The sequence below is a fragment of the Nerophis ophidion genome, linkage group LG11 (genome assembly GCF_033978795.1).
Source record: "Nerophis ophidion isolate RoL-2023_Sa linkage group LG11, RoL_Noph_v1.0, whole genome shotgun sequence".
NCBI classification, from domain to species: domain Eukaryota; kingdom Metazoa; phylum Chordata; class Actinopteri; order Syngnathiformes; family Syngnathidae; genus Nerophis; species Nerophis ophidion.
The window spans coordinates 29,473,663-29,497,956 of NC_084621.1; the positions used below are offsets into that span (position 1 = coordinate 29,473,663).

At 41.5% G+C, this 24,294-nt stretch overlaps 1 protein-coding gene across 1 annotated transcript in view; it reads right to left on the minus strand.

Annotated features, from left to right (window-relative positions):
- ankmy2a (ankyrin repeat and MYND domain containing 2a) overlaps positions 1-23,309 on the minus strand; it is a 30,447-nt gene extending 7,138 nt beyond the window's left edge. Inside the window, exons 1-8 of the mRNA XM_061915532.1 lie at positions 23,088-23,309; positions 19,923-19,987; positions 17,571-17,709; positions 17,394-17,492; positions 16,237-16,397; positions 11,048-11,262; positions 8,595-8,730; positions 8,396-8,524 (exon numbers count right to left, since the gene is read on the minus strand). Of these exons, the coding sequence (XP_061771516.1) occupies positions 8,396-8,524; positions 8,595-8,730; positions 11,048-11,262; positions 16,237-16,397; positions 17,394-17,492; positions 17,571-17,709; positions 19,923-19,987; positions 23,088-23,154 (1,011 nt within the window). The 5' untranslated portion in view covers positions 23,155-23,309. The remainder of the gene's footprint in view (positions 1-8,395; positions 8,525-8,594; positions 8,731-11,047; positions 11,263-16,236; positions 16,398-17,393; positions 17,493-17,570; positions 17,710-19,922; positions 19,988-23,087) is intronic.
- Positions 23,310-24,294: the final 985 nt, after the last annotated feature.

Consider the following 24,294-nt stretch of genomic DNA (forward strand, 5'->3'; position numbering starts at 1 on the left):
TAATATTGTGGTCAGAAATGGTACTGCAATCACGTTCAAAATTATTTAGTCCCCTCCCCCTCTTCCTGACTGAAGGTTGCCAGATAGTAGTCAAATCAAGCTGGATCGACTGGGCTACTCAAAAGGAACTTCAAACTTCCACTGCTTCTTACTAGGGGTTGAGGTGCTGGGACCATAATAGCTGAATAGACAAGCATTTTATCAATGACAAATCTCTAACCAACACATTTTACACAGAAATGAGGCTATTTTCAGAGAGAAGTACGTCATGCGTGCGTACAATATCACAACAAATGGCAATCATATGGTTATGTATAGTTATTGTCAGTACTATCAGAAAATAAAGACAAACAAATTACAACCAACGCTAGCAATGGTTATACTGGTGAAAAAAGGTAAAGCATGCTTAGCAGCCTAATGAATGCCCAAAACTAAATGGTAGACATTTTTCCAAGTTAGGCCGATAGGCTACACGAATCAGGAATTATTTTATCGTTTGATTCGGCTGTCTCCGTACGTTTCATATTGCCATGATGACAGACTTGCTAATGTTGGAACTAGGGCTGGGAGATATCGATATATACGATATATCGCGGGTTTGTCTCTGTGCGATATAGAAAATGACTATATCGTAATATTCGAATATACGTTCACACGCAGGACTTTTAGCTGCGGGCGTACACTTCAGGCTCTCCTCGCTCTTTCCTGTCTCTCCTTCTCGCAGACAAGCAGGCTTACCTACGTAACATGTCACATACGCGCCCTCACAGGGCAGAGAGGTTAAAAAAAAAAAAAAAAAAAAAAAAAGGGCAGAGAGGTAGCGACGTGGCTAACGTTAGCTGCTAACGTTAGCCACGTAACGTTTTCTTCCATACAAACAGCATGCCGGCCCAGTCACGTAATATATGTGGCTTCTACACACAGGTATGTGAATGCACTAATACTTGGTCAACAGCCATACAGGTCACACAGAGCGTGGCCGTATAAACAACTTTAACACTGTTACAAATATGCGCGACACTGTGAACCCACACCAAACAAGAATGACAAACATTTTGTGAGAACATCCGCACCGCAACACAACAGAACAAATACCCAGATCCTTTTGCAGCAATAACTCTTCTGGGACGCTACAATATAAATCCCCCGCTACCAACAAACCCCTCCCCCCCATTTATTTTCAAATGTATTAGCCTGTGGAAAAAGTTAATGTTGACATTTACCTCAGAAGGCTGCAAATACAAAAGAGGCATTCAATTTTTTATTCAAATTTTATTTAATATGCCATTGATGTTTTTTTGTTTGTTTTTTGAAAGATGATTTTGCACTATTAAGTTATATAAGCGTTGCGCGTTCAATAGGGATCAATACAGTACTTTTTATTCTATCAATAAAGTACTTTCTCCATCCATCCATCCATCTTCCGCTTATCCGAGGTCGGGTCGCGGGGGCAGCAGCCTAAGCAGGGAAACCCAGACTTCCCTCTCCCCAGCCACTTCGTCTAGCTCTTCCCGGGGGATCCCGAGGCGTTCCCAGGCCAGCCGGGAGACATAGTCTTCCCAACGTGTCCTGGGTCTTCCCTGTGGCCTCCTACCGGTTGGACGTGCCCTAAACACCTCCCTAGGGAGGCGTTCGGGTGGCATCCTGACCAGATGCCCGAACCACCTCATCTGGCTCCTCTCGATGTGAAGGAGCAGCGGCTTTACTTAGAGTCCCTCCCGGATGGCAGAGCTTCTCACCCTCTAAGGGAGAGCCCCGCCACACGGCGGAGGAAACTCATTTCGGCCGCTTGTACCCGTGATCTTATCCTTTCGGTCATGACCCAAAGTACTTTCTATCCTATTCTATTCTATTCAGTGTTAAAGCAAATCAGTGTAGCAAACTGAGCAATAATTAGATATTTTATTATTATTATTATTATTATTTGAAACTCGATTTTGCATGTCACTATAAAGTTATGTAAGCCTTACTTGTTCAATATTCAATCCAAAACTTGTTGGGGTCCCTATTAAAAGGTTAATTTGTTCAACCTTGGCCCGCGTCTTTGTTCAGTTTAAAATTTTGGCCCACTCTGTATTTGAGTTTGACACCACTTGCGCTAGAGAATGAAGAGAATTTCATAACCTTAGTAACATACCACATGGTGAAGGACGAATACTATTTGATTTCCTGTTATGCAACTCATTTTTATTTGACACTTAAAATGTCTCTGACAAGCTTGCAACTTATGTTTTGGAAATGACTTGAATGTTTGTGCCGTTGCTTAATAACTTTAATAAATACACTTTTGTTCAATTGACTTAGTTGTGATTTCCTTCTCTGCATGAAAGTTTAAAAGTAGCATATATGAATGCAGTATGAAGAAGAATGTTTTAATGCAGACACATAGAATCATCATACTGCTGTGATTATATGCATCAAGTGTTCATTCAAGGCCAAGGCAAAATATCGTAATATATATCGTATATCGCGATATGGCCTAAAAATATCGCGATATTAAAAAAAGGCAATATCGCCCAGCCCTAGTTGGAACCCATTTCCTCTCAGCGTGTCAGCATAGTGACAACGAAATAGGCACAGATGGCAAAATATATTTTCGACAAACAAAAGTTGTCAGTTTGAATACACATCGACATACAGGCTAACGGGCATTTTTCTCCCCCGTTAGCCAATACTGTATGTCATTGACTAGCTTTCTCAGCATCACACTAAGTATTCGCTGCACGAACATACTAGCATTGTTAGACAAGATCCTAGACTGTTTTGGACAATATAGTTTACATATGAAATGTCCATTTCCATTTATTACAAGTAATAAGAAAACGTAAAAATCCTGATTTCCCTATTGAGGAAGAAATTAGCAAGTTTGAGGGCGGGACATCGAAATAAGATTTCGGGGCTGTAAATCTAATTTTGAAATTAGCATATCCTGGCTAAACTACTGTCATCAGTTATAGAGGTATTCGAAAAGAACATGATTTATTAATGCCTTTTGACATATCAGGGCCATTTAATGATCACTTGGCATGAAATTCTTAGATATGGCTCCTTTAAACCCACGCTGAGACTTCACGGAAATGAAGCGAGGGAAAATGAACTTAAACCAAGCGCTCAGCTCTGTTTACTCCGAGGGGAAACCGCCGTAGCAAAGTCTGTGTAGTTGTGTTCCACCATGTTTTTTCAAGCCAAACGACACTTGTGTGCATGCGCTGCTGTGACTCCTTTTCCAGGAAGTAAGCAGTGTTTCCTAAACTTCCTTAATAAATGACAGTTGTTCGGTATTCCAAACTGTCTGGAATTTTACCGCGGTTTATTATTATACCGTTGATCGTTACATCCCTATCAAGGACATAACATAAATGCACCTTGTGTTTTCTATCCTCGCAAATATTGTATCTAGTACACTGTATCTCATTTAGGTTCCGCGAGCAGAAGTGCCGGATGCAGGGAGCAAAGGTGGAGGAAAACGTGTGTGCTCAGGTGAACTTCCAGTTTCAATTACAGCCTAGGAGGACAAAAGCATGAGAGGAGGGCGTCCATTTTGGAGACTGCTCTGAATAATTACTCGTTTCATTCTCTCCAGCGCTGGTATTGCCGTTTGTACTAACTCCTTTTTGTAGAATAAATTGTTTAACTTCAATTCTCGCCACCTCTAATCATTTTAGGCAGCATTTGAACTAAAAGGATCTGGGTGGACTACTCCTTACCTAATAGGAGAGTCCAAACAAAACACTGAAACCAGGCAGAAATAAAGATAAATGGACACCGGTTACCTCCTTTCTGAGCTGCCACCTTATCGTGGTAGAGGAGTTTGCGTGTCCCAATGATCCTAGGAGCTATGTTGTCCGGGGGCATAGAAGCCCCCGGTAGGGTCTCACAAGACAAACAGGTCCTAGGTGAGGGATCAGACAAAGAGCAGCTCAAAGACCTTTATGAAAAGTACAAATCCAGGACCTAGATTTCACTCGCTCAGACGCGGGTCACCGGGGCTCCCCTCTGGAGCCAGGCCCAGAGGTGGGGCACGATGGCTCAGCCCGAAGAGGCAACGTGGGTCTCCACTCCAATGGGCTCACCACTTATGGGAGAGGTCATAGAGGTCGGGTGCAGTGTGAGATGGGCGGAAACCGAAGGCAGGGCAGTTGGTGGTCAGATCCTCAGCTAATAAGCCAGCTCTTGGGAAGTGGAACATCACCTCGCTGGGAGGGAAGGAGCCTGAGCTTTTGCGCGATGTTCCAGCTAGAAATAGTCTGACTCACTTCGACGCACAGCAAGGGCTCTGGAACCAGTTCTCTCGAGGGGGGCTGGACTCTTTTCCACTCTGGCGTTGCCAGCAATGAGAGGCGACAGGCTAGGGTGGCAATTCTTGTTTCCCCCTGCTCAAAGCCTGCACGTTGGACTTTAACCCAGTGGACAAGAGGGTAGCTTCCCTCCACGTTCGGGTTGGGGGACGGGACCCGATTGTTGTTTGTGCTTATGCACCAAACAGCAGTTCAGAGTACCCACTCTTTTTGGGTTTTCTTGAGGGAGTACTAGAGAATGCTCCCCCGGGGGATTACCTTGTTCTGCTGAGGGACTTCAACGCGCATGTTGGCAACGACAGTGAGATCTGGAGAGGCGTGATTGGGAAGAATGGTCGCCTGGATCTGAACCCAAGTGGTGCTTTGTTATTGGACTTTTGTGCTCGTCACGGATTGTCCATAACAAAACACAATGTTCAAACATAAGGGTGTCCATATGTGCACTTAGCACTAGGACACCCTCGGCCGCAGTTCCATGACTGACTTTGTAGTTGTGTCATCGGATTTGCAGCCTCATGTTTTGGACAGTCGGGTGACGAGAGGGCCAGAGCTTTCACCACTTAGTGGTGAGCTGGCTCCGATGGTGGGGGAGGATGCTGGACAGACCTGGCAGGCCCAAACGCATTGTGAGGGTCTGTTGGGAACGCCTAGCAGAGTCTCCTGTCAGAGAGGTTCAATTCTCACCTCCGGAAGAACTTTGAACATGTCACGAGGGAGGTGCTGGACATTGAGTCCGAGTGGACTATGTTCCATGCCTCTATTGTTGAGGTGGCTGATTTGAGCCGTGGCCGCAATGTGGTAGGTGCCTGTCGTGGCGTTAATCCTAAAACCTGCTGGTGTCGGTGAGGGATGCCGTCAAGCTGAAGAAAGAGTCCTATCGGGTCCTTTTGGCTTATGGGACTCCAGAGGCAGCGGACAGGTACCGACAGGCCAAGTAAAGTGCGGCTTCAGCGGTCACAGAGGCAAAAACTCGGACATGGGAGGAGTTTGGTGAAGCCATAGAAAACGACTTCTGGCCGTCTTCGAAGCGATTCTGGACCACTATCCGCCACCTCCGGGGGGGAAGCAATGCACTGTCAACACCATGTATGATGAGGATGGTGTGCTGCTGACATCTACTGCGGCTGTTGTGGATAGGTGGAGGGAGTACTTCTAAGACCTCCTCAATCCCACCAACATGTCTTCTTATGAGGAAGCAGTGCCTGGGGCATCTGTGGTGGGCTCTCCTCTTTTTGGGGCTGAGGTTGCCGAGGTAGTTATAAAGCTCCTCGGTGGCAAACATGAGAACTGCCCGGAGTTCCTTAAGGCTCCTGGATGCTGGGGGACTGTTTTGGTTGACAAAACTCTGCAACTTCGCGTGGACATCAGGAGAAGGTAGTCGAACCTCGGATCCAGGAGGACCAGTGTTGTTTTCGTACTGGTCGTGGAACGGAGGACCAGTTCTATATTCTAGGCAGGGTCCTTGAGGGTGCATGGGAGTTTGCCCAAACAGTCTACCTGTGCTTTGTGGCCTTGGAGAAGGCATTCAACCGTGTCCCCCGGGAAGTCCTGTGGGGAGGGCTCAGAGTGTATAGGGTATCGGTTGTGGCCGTCCGCTCCCTGTATAATCAGTGTCAGAGTTTGGTCCGCATTGCGGGCAGGAAGTCGGTCCCGTGTCTAGTGAGGCTTGGACTCCGCCAAGCCTGCCCTTTGTCACCGATTCTGTTCATAACTTTTATGGACAGAATTTCTAGGCACAGTCAGGGCGTTAAGGGGTTCCGGTTTGGTGGCTACAGGATTAGATCTCTGTTTTTTGCAGATGATGTGGTCCTGATGGCTTCAATTGGCCAGGATCTTCAGCTCTTATTGGATAGTTTTGCAGCAGAGTGTGAAGCGACTGGGATGGGAATCAGCACCTCCAAGGCACGTCCATGGTTCTCACCCAGGCAAGGGTGGAGTGCCATCTCCAGGTTGGGGAGAAGATCCTGCCCCAAGTGGAGGAGTTGAAGTACCTCAGAATCTTGTTCACGAGTGACGAAAGAGTGGATCGTGAGATCGACAGGCGGATTGGTGCGGGTCTTCAGTAATGCGAACGCTGTATCGATCCGTTGTGGTAAAGGAGCTGAGCCGAAAGGCAAGGCTCTCAATTTAACGGTCGATCTACGTTCCCATCCTCACCTATGATCATGAGCTTTGGGTTATGACCGAAAGGACAAGATTACGGGTACAAGCGGCCGAAAAGAGTTTCCTTCGCCGGGTCTCTCCCTTAGATATCGGGTGAGAAACTCTGTCATCCCGGAGGAACTCAGCGTAAAGCAGTTGCTCCTCCACATTGAGAGCAGCCAAATGAGGTGGTTCGGGCCTCTGCTCAGGATGCCACCCGAACGCCTTCCTTCGGGAGGTGTTTAGGGCACATCCAACCAGCGGGAGGCCAAGGGGAAGACCCAGGACACGTTGGGAAGACTGTCTCCCGGCTGGCCTGGGAACGCCTCAGGATCCCCCGGGAGGAGCAGGACGAAGTGGATGGGGAGAGGAAAGTCTGGGCTTCTCTGCTTAGGCTGGCGCCCCCGCGACCCGACCTCGGATAATCAGAAGAAAATGGATGGATGGATGGACACTGGTTACATCTAAAAAACTATTAAAAAAGATACATGTCCGGACTGTAGAGTCTTAATTATGATAAGGGCCTTAGTTGTTCAAATGCCTCCTACTGGGTGCTGGGACGAAGTACCTTTTGTATCGTTTATTCCCAGAGTGCAGAGAAATGAGACTCCGGCTTCGGCTGCTGCTCTGGTCTGCCATGATGCGGGGGAGAAGGGGGTAATATTCTCCCATATGGGCCGCAGTTTATCTCTCCTCCATCTTTCAACTACAGAGTTGCGTGTGTCCAACCCTCTCTCCAGCACTGAACTGGCTGTCTTCCTCAGCCTGTCCAGCCGTCCAGTGTGTCTTGGTATTATGTTGCCGCCTCGGCAGGCAGCCTCAAAAGTCAGGACACTTCAACCACAGAGTGATAAAACACGAGCCGCATCCCCGTGCAAACATTAAAAGACCTAAGACTCCGTATGACGAAAAACCTGCTCTTACTCTTCTTGTACGGTGCATCCGTGTTTACAGACCATCCAGGTTGCTGTCCACATGTGCACCCAGATATTTGTAAGCCTGGACAGCTTTCATGGTGTCGCCCTTTGTCTTTACTTGTGGTTTCCCCAACAATGTCAGTGTGTCAGGTTAACACATGTGAAGAAGGTAGCTCACATCTAATGGCTTATTTTTTGTCTTCAATTTAAAGCCATTTAGTGATTGTAATGTTTTCTAGTGCATTTCACATATAATTAAACAGTTTTACCCTATTTCTTATTAATGAAAATAAAACAAGCTAGGAAACATTGTTAGAGCTTGTAGTCTTAAAGAGGTCATATTATGATTTTTTTTTACATTATAGAAACTTCCTTGTGTTCTACATAATATGTAATGGTGGGTCTTTGGTCAACATTTTCAGAATATGTCTTTGTGTGGGTGGTCTTATGTGCCTCCACTATGACTCTCTTTTTCCCAGTCAGCCATGTTGTAGTTTTTAACGTTTACCTGGCGATTCTACTGACAGACATAAGTTAGAACTATATAGTACTTTGTATTAGAAATGGCAACAGCGGAGGATGCATGTGCATGTATGAGCCAGTCTGCCCCACAACAAGAGGATAGCGTAAAGGAAGGAGCTTATTGATGACAGCGCGGACTACACTGGCAGCCTAGCGGACTACACTGGCAGCCTAGCGCAAAGCACTGAGGGAATCTAGCCGCTGACATTACAGTTGGGAAAAACATCACCAATGGGGCAAATTCCGAAAGTTTCGTTTGGAGGAAGTATGAAGTAGGACAAGATTGTTTTATAAATATCTCTGCAACACCTCAATGGTTTGAGTTAAATGGATTATACTGGATTAGCCCTTTTTTACCTTTAAGATATTCAAAGCACTTTGACACTATTTCCACATTCACACACTGATGGCGGGAGCTGCCATGAAAGGTAGATTCCTCATTATGTTCCTGTTCTGGGTTCTTATAGGCTAAGATCCAATATATTAAGAGGCACTGGTGGAGGTCAGCATGCTCACCATTTTACAGACTGAACATCTCTTCTCAGCTCCCTTCTCCCCGCACGACGTGCAGAACTCTGTGTCCATGAAGCCGACCTGACCTGTGACGGCCTGAGTCAGCACTGAGAGCGCGGTTGGGTCGCTGCCCTGTCACAGGAAGAGCAATAGTAGTTCCTATGCCAGTGAAGATAATGTCTCAGCGAGTTGTCAAACTCACAATCTCCACTGGGGCGATGCTGCGGACCAGTTGCTGCAGCAGGGTGGCATCGCAGTAGGGAAACTTGCGGATGCACTCTCGGACAAACTTTTCCTGGTACACCGGGAAGCCGTCGTCGTCTCGACCCTTTAAAAGGCTGCGGGACGACAAAAACACATTGGCACAGAAACAAACTACCATATTTTTCGGACTATAAGTCGCAGTTTTTTCCATAATTTGGCCAGGGGTGCGACTTATACTCAGGAGCGACTTGTGTGAAATTAACACATTACCGTAAAATATCAAATAATATTATTTAGCTCATTCACGTAAGAAACTAGACGTATAAGATTTCATGGGATTTAGCGATTAGGAGTGACAGATTGTTTGGTAAACGTATAGCATGTTCTATATGTTATAGTTATTTGAATGACTCTTACCATAATATGTTACGTTAACAAACCAGGCAAGTTCTCAGTTGGTTATTTATGCGTCATATAACGTACACTTATTCAGCCCGTTGTTTACTATTCTTTATTTATTTTAAATTGCCTTTCAAATGTCTTTTCTTGGTGTTCGGTTTTATCAAATAAATTTCCCCAAAAAATGCGACATACTCCAGTGCGACTTATGTTTTTTCCCCTCCTTTATTATGCATTTACGGCAGGTGCGACTTATACTCCGGAGCGACTTATACTCTGAAAAATACGATACTTAAAAACCCTATTTTTGTTGCTCAACTTCACCCGTGTTAGAGGTGAGATTTTGAACGTTTTAACATTGAGGCATTATCACATACGATCCTGCAGATGGTGCCAATGTCAGTATCTGAAAAGGGTGGCACAGGGCATTTTTAGTAACCTGACCACACATCGATCTGGGAGTTCTCAAAAGATGTATTTCAGAAGGCGGGGCTTTGTAAAAAAAATAAGTTGTACGTGATGGGATAAACCACTTGTCCATTATCTTGAATGACGTGCTACTTCAACCATCCATCCATTTTCTACCGCTTATTTCCTTTGGGGTCGCTAGTGACTATCTCAGCTACAGTCGGGCAGAAGGCGGAGTACACCCTGGACAAGTTGCAACACACACATCGAAATCAACCTGCGACGCTAATGAGAGCGACGCTGGGAAATCCAAACCCAGTCAGAACAAGAGCCAAAACATCCTTGCCACCAAGAAAAACCTTCATAACTGTTCTCTGTTCATCTTTTAAAGAATTAATATTCAATAGATTCGACAAAACAGTTGCAATAGCAGAATCAATGTCAGCACACGACGCAGCGAGGGTTGCGTGCCACTATTGTTAAATCAAACAGTCCCTTTGGCGCTATGTCACATCCATGAAATCCTGCCCGGCGATCCTGATTGGTTCATTACTTTTTGATATCTGGAAGGAGTTTGCAATGCCTTCAAGCACAAAACCTTCTGTGGAGCTCAACGAAGTACACACACATCTTGAAGATTTATTGCAGGGCTATTCAACTACAGTGGGGCAAAAAAGTATTTAGTCAACCACCGATTGTGCAAGTTCTCCCACTTAAAATGATGACAGGTCTGTAATTTTCATCATAGGCATACTTCAACTGTGAGAGACAGAATATGAAAAAAAAAATCCAGGAATTCACATTGTAGGAATTTTAAAGAATGTATTTGTAAAATACTAATTGAAAAGTCACCAGCTAGAGACTGAATAGTGCTTACTCCGCATTTCAACATCTCCATTCGGTGCCACACACCCACAACATCAAAATGCCGGGGCAAACATTTCCAGATCAACACCGTATGAAAAAAATAGTCAACAACAAAAGGAGATAATGTCCGCAGTAACCTACCACTTAGCGGAGGACGACCACGATTTGATTTCCTATTATGCAGCAAATTTGTATTTGACATTTATTGAAATATCTTGTGTGACATCATACACAAAAGTGCACTTTATTTGTTTTAAACTACTGTAGTGGCATACTGTACAAAAAGTGGACTTTAATTTAGTGGTTTTATAAGTCATCTTAGTGACATCATGCACAAAAGTGCACTAATAGCCTGTTTTAAAATGTCTCTGACAATCTTACACTTTCCGTTTTGAAATTACATGAATGTTTGTGCCACTGCTTAATAAATACAGTTTTGGTCAATTGACTTAGTTGTGATTTCCCTCTCTGCATGAAAGTTTAAAATGAGCGTATATTAATGCAGTATGAACAAGAATGTTTTAATGTAGACACATAGAATCATCATACTGCTGTGATTGTATGTATCAAGTGTTAATTCAAGGCTAAGGCAAAATATCGAGATATATATTGTGTATCATGACATGGCCTAAAAATATTGAGATATCAAAAAAAGGTCATATCCCACAGACCTAGTTTGAACACACCCCTGGTGTAGAGCTTCAGCAGTGGGCTTTAACTATTGTGTTTGTATTGCCTCCCACTGTAATGGCGTCCACACGGTCTCCGCCCACTCACCTCTTCATAAGGCCGTCCAGCTTGTCATCGCGGTCCTTAAGGAAGGAGGCACACTTGCCCAGCACGCAGCTGATGTAGTGCATCTTCATGGCGAGCACCTCGTTCATGTCCTGCTGCTTGATGCACTTCTCGCAGATAAGCTCCATTACGCGCCGACACTTGTCCAAAGCCTCCGGCTCGGCCAGCAGCGGGTTCTCCTTCACCAGCATCACCATCTGCAAGAATTAGGGGAACAGGTTGTACTCCATCAAGTGACTTTTGAACAGAAGTAAAAAAAAAAGTGGTGAGCCACCAAAACAGCGTGGCTACTGAGCATTAAACAGAGTGTGAAATATCGGAGTACGCTAGGGGCCTAAATCTTACCATTAAAAGAAGATATTGGCAAATAGAATAGATCAGTGGTTCTCAACCTTTTTTCAGAGACGTACCCCCTGTGAACATTTTTTTAATTCAAGTACCCCTAATCAGAGCAAAGCATTTTTGGTTGATAAAAAGAGATGAAGTAAAATACAGCACTATGTCATCAGTTTCTGATTTATTAAATTGTATAACAATGCAAAATATTGCTCATTTTGTAGTGGTCTTTCTTGAACTATTTGGAAAAAATAGATATAAAAATAACTAAAAACTTGTTGAAGAATAAACAAGTGATTCAATTATAAAGATTTCTACACATAGAAGTAATCATCAACTTGAAGTGCCCTCTTTGGGGATTGTAATATCGATGAGGTGGCGACTTGTCCAGGGTGTACTCCGCCTTCCGCCCGATTGTAGCTGAGATAGGCACCAGCGCCCCCCGCGACCCCAAAGGGAATAAGCGGTAGAAAATGGAGAGATGGATGGATGGATTCATGAACTTAATTCTAAAAATGTCTTCACACAAAAACAAATCTTTAACATCAATATTTATGGAACATGTCCACAAAAAAATCTAGCTGTCAACACTGAATATTGCATTGTTGCATTTCTTTTCACAGTTTATGAACATACATTCATATTTTGTTGAAGTATTATTCAATAAATATGTTTATAAAGGATTTTTGAATTGTTGCTATTTTTAGAAATATTTAAAAAAAATCTCACGAACCCTTTGGCATACCTTTAAGAACCCCCAGGGGTACGCGTACCCCCATTTGAGAACCACTGGAATAGATCCCTATACATTATCAAAAAAAAAAAAAAAAGACTAGTCAAACGATCCCAAGGATTATCAGACAGTCGTGTTCCCAGACATGTTGAACTATCGGTGCTCCAGACGTAATTCTACGTGACAAAACAGATGGAAACTAGGAAAAGCATGGAAGTCTATAACTTCTTTGTGTGTGTCTGGGTCAAGCTAATTAGTATCAAGACTCTCCCGGATAATGCGTGTATAGTTTTTGTTTGGTTAAGATTGCATTTCATGATTTAACTATCATTTAGAACAGGTAAATTTCCAAACAAAATTAAAATAGCTAAAATATCACCTATTTAAAAGACTGGAGACAAACATCAAATTTACAAATAGTAGACCTGTTTCTTTACTTCCATAATTTTCTAAAATCATTGAAAACTCTTCAATAACAGATTACAGAGTTTCACAAACAAAAATAGAATACTTGAAGAGAACCAATATGGATAAAGACCTAATGTTTCAACTTCAATGGCTTTAATTTAAATTACAGAAGAAATTACCTATGCAATAGATGTGTGGCAGCACTGTTTATGGATCTTACTAAAGCATTTGACACAATTAATCACAATATTTAAATCAAAAAACTAGAACAATATGGCATCACAGCGTTAGTCTTAAACTGGATAAGGAGTTATCTAACGAACAGGTCTCAATACGTGAAGCTAGGCGAACACACACCTACAACACTAAATATATCCTGTAGTGTACCCCAGGGATCAATTCTAGGACCTAAATTATTCAATCTCTATATAAATGACATTTGTAAAGTTAGAAAATATTTAAAGTTAGTACTAATTGCGGGTGATACAACAGCGTTTTGTTCAGGAGAGAACACATAGAAGATAATACAAATAAAAGAAATAAATTAAAAAGATGGTTTGACAAAAACAGACTACCTTTGAATCTCAGTTATATAATGCTATTTGGTAACAGTAGAAGAGAAAGTCCAACACAAATACAAATGGACGGAATAGAAATTGAAAGAGTAACAAACCAAATTTCTAGGTATAATGATTGATGATAAATTGAACTGGAAACCTCATGTAAAAAATATACAACAAAGTAGCAAGAAACACGTCAATAATGAATAAAGCAAAACATGTTATAAATATGGGGAAATAATTAAAAAAGTACACTTCATTCACTAACGGTGCTACAAAAAAGCTCAATTAGAATAATACATAATGTTGGATATAGAGAACATACAAATCCTTTATTTATTGAATCAAAGATACTGAAATTCCACAACATAGTGAATTTGCAAACAGCTAAAATTATGCACAAAGCAAACTATAACCTGCTACCCAAGAATATACAACAATTCTTCTCAACAAAAGAGGAGAAATATAATCTTAAAGAAAAATGTAATTTAAAATATTTGTATGCACGTACAACACTTATGACCTTCAGTATATTTGTATGTGGAATTAAATTATGGAATGGATTAAGCAAAGCAATCAATGTACTAATATGATCCACTTCAAGAAACTCTTCAAACTTAAAGAGTTTACAAAGTACAAAGAAGAACCATGATAAACATTCTGAATGTATTTCATCCATCCATTCATTCATTCTCAAAATAATCTTACTCATCTCATCATATGAAATATAACTTAATTCCATCCATCCATTTCTACCGCTTATTCCCTTTGGGGTCGCGGGTGCCTATCAGCTACAATCGGGCGGGAGGCGGGGTACACCCTGGACAAGTCGCCACCTCATCGCAGATAACTTAATTCACCAATTATGATTTTTTTTTTTTTTTTAATTGGGATTAATTATGGAGTATATTGTGAATATATTGAGAACAGGAGGTGAACAAACGTATGTAAAAGGGGTAGGATTAAAAAAGCTCTGCATCTTCTTACTCCTTTTCGAACATGTTGAAAAGAGAAACTGGAAATTATGGACGCATCATGGTGTATGCTTGCATGTTTGAAATAAACTCAAACTCAACTCAACTTTGCATCTACACCCATGTTAGTTTTATTGTTGTTGCACGCCCCGTTACGAGTATGCATGTTTTTTTCCCGTCTTTATCAAAATATAACTTTAAATGTCAATGTTGTGTATGTGCTGACAACTATTTATGATTGCTGCATTTGGTAATACCTGAGCTCTTTTAGGTTTTGCTCACGTTTGATTTATTTTATTTAGACTTGCCAAGTTGGTTCTTCAAAAACACTGGTAGCAAAAATGTGTTTAAAGAACTCCCAAACAAAAAGATACAAATAATATAAAGATAAAACCTAAATTGGGAAATACTAAACAATAAAAGTATATCAAACAAAGTGATCACTGCAAACTAATGCATTCGTCGACGCTGATCCTTTGCTTTTCTTTTCGTTTTTTGCACTCTTTCGCCTGTCTTGATTACATCTTGGGAAACTGAAGAAACTGTTATCCTTTTCGCAATTTGAACAGTTCCAACAGCATAAAACACAAACATAGCGCATTTTTCTTTGAGAAAGGCAAAATGGTGACAGACGCTCGCTGGCCCACCACTGGACTTGACATCAAGGGACTACAACCTATTGTGTCTGTCATCGCCATGTGACCCTGAAGTTTATTTATTTATTTATGTAACAGACCACCACAATTAAATTTGCCGCGATCTGTTTGCCTTCACTCATTAACAAAATGTAATGTTTGCAAATAACTAACAGTAAATAGCACTATAACTGCTTTTTAACCCACGTTATACGCCCCTGGTCTGCCAGAAAATAAGAAGACATAGCAAGAAGGATCAGAGTCGCCAACTTAAAAATATTGATTCTATATTTACCGTATAATCATAGCATTTTAGCTAGTCTTTTTCATCTTGTGACAAATATTGCGTTTTTTTCTTCTTTGATTAAAGAACATAAAGCAAGTATTGAATGGTAATGGGTTGTACTTGTATAGCGCTTTTTTACCTTTTTTTTGAGGAACTCAAAGCGCTTTGACACTATTTCCACAATCAACCATTCACACACTGATGGCAGGAGCTGCCATGCAAGGCGCTAACCAGGAGCAAGGGTGAAGTGTCTTGCTCAAGGACAATGGACGTGACTAGGATGGTAGAAGGTGGGGATTGAACCAGTAACCCTCAGATTGCTGGCACAGCCACTCTCCCAACTTCGCCAGGCCGTCCCATCTCACCAAAAAGCGACAATAGAGAGTTCATTTGTATTTCTAAACCCAATTTGCGCTGCTTTTCATGTTTTTTGGCTCACATTTTTTCTCACCTACAACTGTATAAAAACATGCGACATGTCCAACTATGCAATCCTCTGTCCCAGATAGATTGCAGTCCTGTGGTTAACACTGCTTTGTTATATTGGGACTTATGTTTGCACAAACACACTGAAATGTGTCCATCCATCCATTTTCTTCCGCTTATCCGTGGTGGGGTTGCGGGGGCTGCAGCCTAAGCAGAGAAGCACAGACTTCCCTCTCCTCAGCCACCTCGTCCAGCTCCTCCCGGGGGATACCAAGGCGTTCCCAGGCCAGCCAGGACACAGTCTCCCCAACGTGTCCTGGGTCTTCCACGCGGCCTCCTGCCGGTCAGACGTGCCCTTAACACGTCTCTAGGAAGGCATCCTGAGCAGATGCCCGAATCACCTCATCTGGCTCCTCTTGATGTGCAGGAGCAGCGGCTTTATTCTGAGTTCCTCCCGGATGTTAGAGCTTCTCACCCCATCTCTAAGGGAGAGACCTGCCACCTGGCGGCAGAAACTCATTTTGGCCACTTGTACCCGTGATCCTGTCCTTTTGGTCATAACCATAGGTGAGGATGGGAACATATATCGACCGGTAAATTGAGAGGTTTTATTTTCGGCTCAGCTCCTTCTTCACCACAACAAATCGAAACAGCGTTCGGATTTCTGAAAATTTGTCTTGATGTTTATTTTCAGCCTTGATGTTATACCATGCAAGTTTGAGGTTTATTTGTATTTTAAACATTTCAATTTAATTGCTACAGCAGTGTAATGCATGTCCACCTTTCAGCTTATTTGGGGGATTTTTTTTTTACCTTGACTGGATTGAGGTTGGTGCTCATGATGACCTTGTGCAGGGGTCCCGCCAATTTGTGTGGCAACTTTGGTTCTTTCTCCAAACCCTGAACTTTGGTGTAGTAGTCGAGTCGGGTGCGGGAGAAGAAGTTGTTGATGACAGTGACGCAGTCGTGTTGCCCTAAAAAATTTAAATTAAAGAGTTTGAGAAAAGATGACACCGTTTCAAAAATCTAATTTAAAGGTCAAGTGATTATGTTCTTTTTAGAGGGGACCAACTGGTTGGCCACCAACTACATGGCAAAATGCGAAGAAAACTAATTTAGAAGATGAACAGAATGGCTTCACTACTTGTTGCGAGGCAGAATTCATAGGGTTCAAGCGTAACTGCCCCTCAGGCTTGTTAAAACAGTGGCATGTGGACAATCAATGTAATTTTTTTAAATTTCACACCAGGTCAATATTACAACTATGCATCGTAACTAGTGCTGTGTATTAAATATAAAGACAAAATTGGCTTCCTCGGGTGCAGTCCTTCTCAGAAAGGGGGCAGGCCCGATGCAATGCCTGGGAGGGTACGTATGACCCCGGGGAACACGCTTTATCAGTATCGTGCAATATCATGCTTCAAACCATGCTTCCAAAAGCTGCGCACTACAACATGTGCTAATTATAGACAATAATCCTGACTTCTTTGGTTTGATTTAAAATATATATATATATATATCAGAATTTTTTTAAATTAATTTTTGTTTTGTAGGTTAAAGTTGTGTATATTTTGGACTCCTGAGTTAACATTGCTGATCAGTTTGTATTTATTATTATTCATGGAGTTAATTATAAAATTGTAATTTTGTTTTGCTGAGATAGGCGCCAGCGCCCCCCGCGACCCCGAAAGGGAATAAGCGGTAGAAAATGGATGGATGGAATCAAATGGTGCAACTTGGTCAAATAATGTGTTTAACAAAGATTATGCAGTTGATGCACTTTAAATATTTTCTGTTACAGACTAAAAATCGATGTCAATAAAGTTATTAAAGTTAGTAATTGCTTTATATATTTTTTACAGTTTTATTTAATTTTAATAAGGATATAATATTATGCAGAGGTGTACTTATAACAATTTTATAGAGAAATGACACTGTAGTCAACCAACGCATGTGTGTGTGCGGCGCACCAACAAACGCTGCCATCTGCGCAGCGGTTCTTCCTACAGAGTTGACCACGTCAGTTTCCGCCCCGGCGTCTAACATCATCCACGTGATGTCCATCTTCCCTGCCAGAGCACAAAGGGAAAGGAGGTTTGAGTGAAGAAATTGATGTGAAATTTGCATTTGCAAAGTCGACAACGCACCCGACAGGCCAGCGAACATGAGCGCCGTGTAGCCGTGCTCGTGTTGGTTGCAGTTGACGTCGGCGCCGTGTTGCAGAAGCAACTTGCACATGTCTGCTTTGCCTTTGTAGGCAGCGTGCATGAGCGGCGTCATGCCGCACTGCAAGTAGACAGATTATGCATTTCAACAAGTTTGAGTCATAAGAACCTTTTCCACCACAGGAACTTCCCCACTACCCGGGTAAATAAAGTTCCCCCTGTGTTTCCACCATAAACTACCAGAGTAGATTTAGTTCTTCAGGAAGCTTTTGGAGTTCCTCCGAGTTAGGTGAGACTTTTCCAAGCGACCATGAACTTTTTCAGGGGCAGGCTGTGCTATCAAACTGATTGGCTGAACACAGTTAGGGGCGTTCCTAAAATGTATCTTCCAAACACACGACTGCCATTGTAATGTACGCTGCGGGCTTGTTTGTTATTTCTTGTGTATTTCTATTACAACAAACTTGACAACGGAGAGAAAGAAGAACGAAAGTAGCTTTCGAAAGGCAGGAGATTTTGTTCTGAAGATCGCTGATAAGTGAAACTATTTTGCAGTACTAAGCCGTAGTCTTTAAACTATATGCAGTTTATTGACATTACGATGAATGAATGGACTCTTAAATGAATTTACATTAAGCCGGACTCAAAGCGGAGACATCAGCTACTCTGACTTCATTGAATAAATGCGAAATAAAGGCGGTAGTACATGAAGGGAACAAAATTCAAATCATCATATACTAACTATTACATGTTGTAAAAGTAGTCAGTGACACTCCATTTGTGTAGTTATTAGCCTCAGAGTGAACAGAAAGCTAATAGTAACAAGCTAACGCTAAAGTCTATGTGTTTGGGTTTTCGGCGTGAGATAAACACTGATATTTATTATTTATAGCTAAAATGGACCAAAAGGAGTCGCCTGACCCTCATGAATTCATCATTTACTGAGGACGACTTTCTGACTGTTGGAAAAAGGGAAAAAAAGCTAGACTTTTTATGAATATTTCGGTACACGTTATTTTAAAAAAATCGTTTTGCTTTATATTTCAATTATTTAATTTTTGGTAAAAAAACTGACCTACTATTGTCTGACTGTTTACATGATATCAGTAAAGAAATATAGTAAACCACTCTTCCATACGTCATCATCCCTGTATGTATAAACAACCCTGAACTATGAAATGCGGTGGAAACACAAACCAGACACTTCTACAGGAACCTATAGATCTAGGAACCAAAAGTGCCTGAAAGGGCCTATAATAAAATATTAATGTACATAAAAAGGTCAGAGATTGTGCTGATTACCACATTTCTTTGCTATGAATCCTGCATGGGGTCACAAAACATTTTGACTCAGACGCACAAATACACACAAGGACCCTTTTTTGTGTCAGCGAGCACTGATTGTAACGTATCAACGATCATTTTGTACAAAAAAAAAAGATAAGGGATTTACAATACTATTAGGAAATGATCAGACACTTTAGTTTGTTAAAGCATTAATTAAAACACGCTGTAACTAACAGACTGAACAAAACATTAACACTCCCATCACTGCAATATGAAGAGTAAACAATAAAACATTAAGATTCTGGGGATGGTATAATAAGAATATGTGAACCGCTCTTACCTTGTTTACTTCACTGGCGACCTTGTTAAAAATGTTATCAATGAGAAACATCAAACAACTAAAATATGCCAAATATGTAGAAGTGTGAATAAAGTATTCTGCATATTACCCACAATGCTTTTTAGAGGATTAAGATGGGTGTAGTTTTGAATTGTGTGTGGACAATTTTATAATATCCACATAGTATAGTGGGCAGGTTGTGTGTTGTATACCACGTGTTAACTTTCTTTCTTGGTTTTTTATCATTTACCCCATGGGAGTGAAAGGTTCTCTGAATTGGTACATATTTTCCTTCTAAGCACAAGATGTTTTGGTGTAACATCCATGGTCATTGACTGACTGTATTGACATTATCAATTAAATGGCAGCACCTTTGCAATAATTCAACTTTAATGTTAACGAAAATTAACTTGAAAATCCAGATTGTGGAGGCTGGCGGGCCACACTTGCCCCAAGGGCCTGAGCTTGGAGACCCCTGAGCTTTAAGGTCAAGCACTAACAACTTGACAAAACATCAGTTACAGACAGATGACTGACGTGAGCTTAGAGGCCCTAGCAAAACAAAGATAAGAGAACATGAGGGTCCTCTTCCTGAGGAGAAGCCAACGTTTTCAAGTCAGGCATGCGGCGTTCATAAAGAAACAGATGTCCAAGATTCATGCACGTTTGTCCTCCACAAGGCATTGAAGTACTTTCAATGTTGTTACCTCATCCAAACAGTTGACTCTGACATCTTTGCAGCCCAGCAGTCTTGAGGCCTCTTGGACATTTCCTGGGAAAAACAAAGAAGCCCATTTGAGTAAGAGGAGCGTGGTTCTAGACCTGCTCGTGCGTGTGCGTACCTCTGTTGTGAATTGGCGCTGGAGAAATAAAACTGACTAGACTATAATTGTCTTAATGAATCCACTAACACTAAAACATGCAATAACCAGCAAGTTTTAAAGGGCAACTGCACTTTTTTATTTCGCCTTTCAGTCACAATCCTTATGTAAGACAAGACATATGTTTTTCTTTTTACTATACTGTGAATGGCTTCCTGCCACCATCGTGTGGGTTGCAAGGATCATTGACGGAGGACATCGCTTTGCACAGGTTTAACCCTTTATTTTTCAATAAGTCGCTCGCAGTGTCGGTTGGCCGCTCTTTCAGCTCCACCCCTGGTTTTGATCGCTGCAGCGTCTCTTCAGGCGCGCCCCGTCTCTCCGCTCCGCTGCATACTCCGCCTCCTGGCCGCCATCTTGCGTAGGACCATGGTTTGTCTTACCCAGCTGTCGGAGAACTGTGGAGAGACGAAACCAATCGCCAAAGTCAAGCTGGGCTTTAGTCCAGCTGAGCCTACTCCCCCTTATTTTGAAGGAGCGGGAAAAAAAACTGCCTGTCTTCTCCGTCTTTTCCTTTGTCTCTGCCTTTTTCTTTGTCTTCTCGAACTTCAACTTCTTTGACTTTTTCTTTGTCCTCTTTGACTTCTTATTTCCATCCATCCATTTTCTACCGCTTATTCCCTTTCGGGGTCGCGGGGGGCGCTGGCGCCTATCTCAGCTACAATCGGGCGGAAGGCAGGGTACACCCTGGACAAGTCGCCACCTCATCGCAGGGCCAACACAGATAGACAGACAACATTCACACTCACATTCACACACTAGGGCCAATTTTAGTGTTGCCAATCAACCTATCCCCAGGTGCATGTCTTTTGAAGTGGGAGGAAGCCGGAGTACCCGGAGGGAACCCACGCATTCACGGGGAGAACATGCAAACTCCACACAGAAAGATCCCGAGCCTGGATTTGAACCCAGGACTGCAGGAACTTCGTATTGTGAGGCAGACGCACTAACCCCTCTGCCACCGTGAAGCCCGACTTCTTATTTGTCCTTATCATTTTCTTGAATTCCTTCAAGTATTTCTTCATCTTTCTCAATTTGAGTTTCTTCAACTTCTTTTTCATCTTTAACTTCATTATTTTCCCGAATTTCTTCAAGTATTTCTTCTTTCTCAATTTCTTGAGTTTCTTTGACTTCTTCATCTTCATCATTTTCCCGAATTCCTTCAAGCATTTCTTCTTCTTTCTCAATTTGAGTTTCTTTAACTTCTTTTTCATCTTTAACTTCTTATTCTTCATCATTTTCCCGAATTCTTCACGTATTTCTTCTTTCTCAATTTCTTGAGTTTCTCTGACTTCTTCATCTTCATCATTTTCCCGAATTCCTTCAAGTATTTCTTCTTTTTTCTCAATTTCTTGAGTTTCTTTAACTTCTTTTTCATCTTTAACTTCTTCTTCTTCATCATTTTCCCGAATTTCTTCAAATACTTCTTCTCCTTTCTCAAATTTCGTCTTTATCTTCAATTTCTTCATCATCTTCCAGAATTTCTTCAAATACTTCTCCTTTCTCAATTTCGTCTTTATCTTCAATTTCTTCATCATCTTCCAGAATTTCTTCAATTATTTCTGCTGCTCGCTCCACTGGCTGTGCATCCGTGTCTCCAGCAGAGGGCGTCACCTCTGCACCGCCATCTTCATTATCATGACCAGGGGACTTTATTTATAAAGCCCTTTAAAAACAACCACAGTTGAAGAACAAAGGGGCTTTACACCACAAAGAAATAGAGGCAAAGGACAGACTAAATAATAATATTTAAAACAGAAGTAAAATACACATTGAAAACGCAAATACAAATTATCCTTAGAACAATTTGTTTGATAAAAAGCAGTTAAAAAGTTAAACAGTTTGAAAAATAAATGTTAAAAACAATTTCAAAAAAAAAAAAAAGGAAAAAAAAAAGTTTAATGTCTCATGTTGGGTTAAAAGCTAGTGAATAAAATAAAAATGGGTTTTAAGAAGGGTCTTAAAAGTTGCCAAAGAAGGGGCCTGTCTCACACGGAGAGGGAGATGGTTCCAGAGTTTGCGCATCTCCAGGATCAGCTGATCAGCTCACCTGAGGGACCGGGTGGGGGCATAGAGGTGGGGCAGCTCAGAGAGGTAAGGTGGGGCAAGACCACGTAAGGATTTAAAAGAGAGTAAAATCACTTTAAAATGGACTCTAAAAGACAAAGATAGGCTGAGACAGGTTGCTGCACCCACTGTGGCCACGAAAGGGAAAAGCGGTAGGAAATGGATGGATAGTCTTTGTCTCTCAAGTCTGCCAATAATAGCAGTGTTAATGTTGAAGGCAAAAGCCAATGTTGGAAAGAGTTTGTGAAATTAATACACTGCATGAACAAAATACATAAATAATGCATGTTACTATAAATCAGCCTGTGACAAAATTATATATATATATATATATATATATATATATATATACACACATATACATACACACATATACACACACACAGAGTGTACATAAAACAATGAAGGATCTTTGTGGATGTTTTCAGTGCTGTGTAGGCAAAATAAAGCAACTTCCATCGGCTCCATTGTTAGCGGACCTTTGCTAGTGTTTATTTAGGAGTCAGAAGCATTTATGAATGATAGGCAAAACCCCCAAAAAGTGCAGTTCCACTTTAACACAAGCCAGACTGTCAAAGTCACATTCATTTTGAAACACATTACTGTTGTTGTAGTTTGCAGCGGTGTACAATTGTCCCACTAGTTACCTTTTGTAACCAGGTGAAAAGTTCCAATTAGACAGTTCTTATGATAGCTTTGCAAACTGCAGCCTCAGCAATTAACATTTTGTCAACAATACAATTAAAATATTACTCACACACGTTAGACGTAATTGATACATTTTCATACAAATTAACAGTGTGACCATAGGGAGACACAACGTTGTTTCCTGAGTGAGTTACCAAAAATGTCAAATATTTCAAAACGTATCATGCTAGCTATTCACGCTAGCCACAATGTGGAGGATTAGTCGAGGAGGCTTACCTGCCGAGATGACGTCAATCAACTCCTTTTCAATCGGAGACAAGTCTCCCCTTTTGGCAGCACACATGTCGGCGGTTGATAGTCGACAAGTTTAGCAAAATGGGACAATTATTGTGTCGGCTTGTTAAAGGTTGCCTCTGTTTCCAATGCTGCCTGGAGCATGAGAGTTAGCCCAGCTCGAGCTGTCACTGGGAACGTACCATTAAATAGCCCTAGCAGGGGTGCGTTTATTTCAGCAACGACATACAAAAGGAAATATTATCAGTACAAATGCATTAGTATGTATAAAAAAATAATTATAAATACACATAACACAATTACTGTGCTTCTTATTGTTGAAACTGAACGTTTTGGTAAATTCACAACTGACGGGTGTCCCGTCCGGTTTCTATGAAATAATGAGCGCCAGCCATGACTGTCTCTAAGTTCATTGAAAGAGGAAGCGAGACCTTCATGGACATAGGGATTTTTAAACTTTCCATTTGGACTTTTTATAAAACGCATACAAATGACAGAAACTAATAAATACATTGAACTTTCCAAAATTATACGTTATATTGTGAGAAGAAATACTTACCAGTAAGTGTAACAAGCATTTCAGGCCTCTCAAAGTGGGATTGTTCTTCCACTTGAAATTGACAAGCACAAAAACGTACATTGAAGGCATCACAGCGATATATACGGAGACCGCAGCATATTTAACAAGGGTGTCCCAACGTTTTCCACTAAGGCAGTGGTCCCCAACCTTTTTGTATCCGCGGACCGGTCAACGCTTAATAATTTGTCCCGCGGCCCGGGGGGGGGGGGGTCCTTTTTTTTTTTTTTCTTCTTTTTTTTCTTCTTTGTCATGAAAAAGGGACGTTTTTGTCATGAAAAAGGGAGTTTTTTGTGGTTGGTGCACTATTTGTCAGTGTATATGATGTTCTTTATGTTGATTTAATAAAAAAAAAAAATTAAAAAATTATTATTATTATTATTATTTTTATATAAAAAAATCGGGCCACGGCCCGGTGGTTGGGGACCACTGCACTAAGGGGCACAAACTGAAAAAATTAAGCATGCAGGGGGCATTCTTAATATTTTTCACTTTGCAATTTTCTTCCACGTTAAATGTCTCGGGGACCAAAAGGATCTCGTCATTAAAGTGTTAAAAGCAAGTCAGAATATATTGTTTTTGCTCTAAAAGCTAGAAATGTCCATACATCAA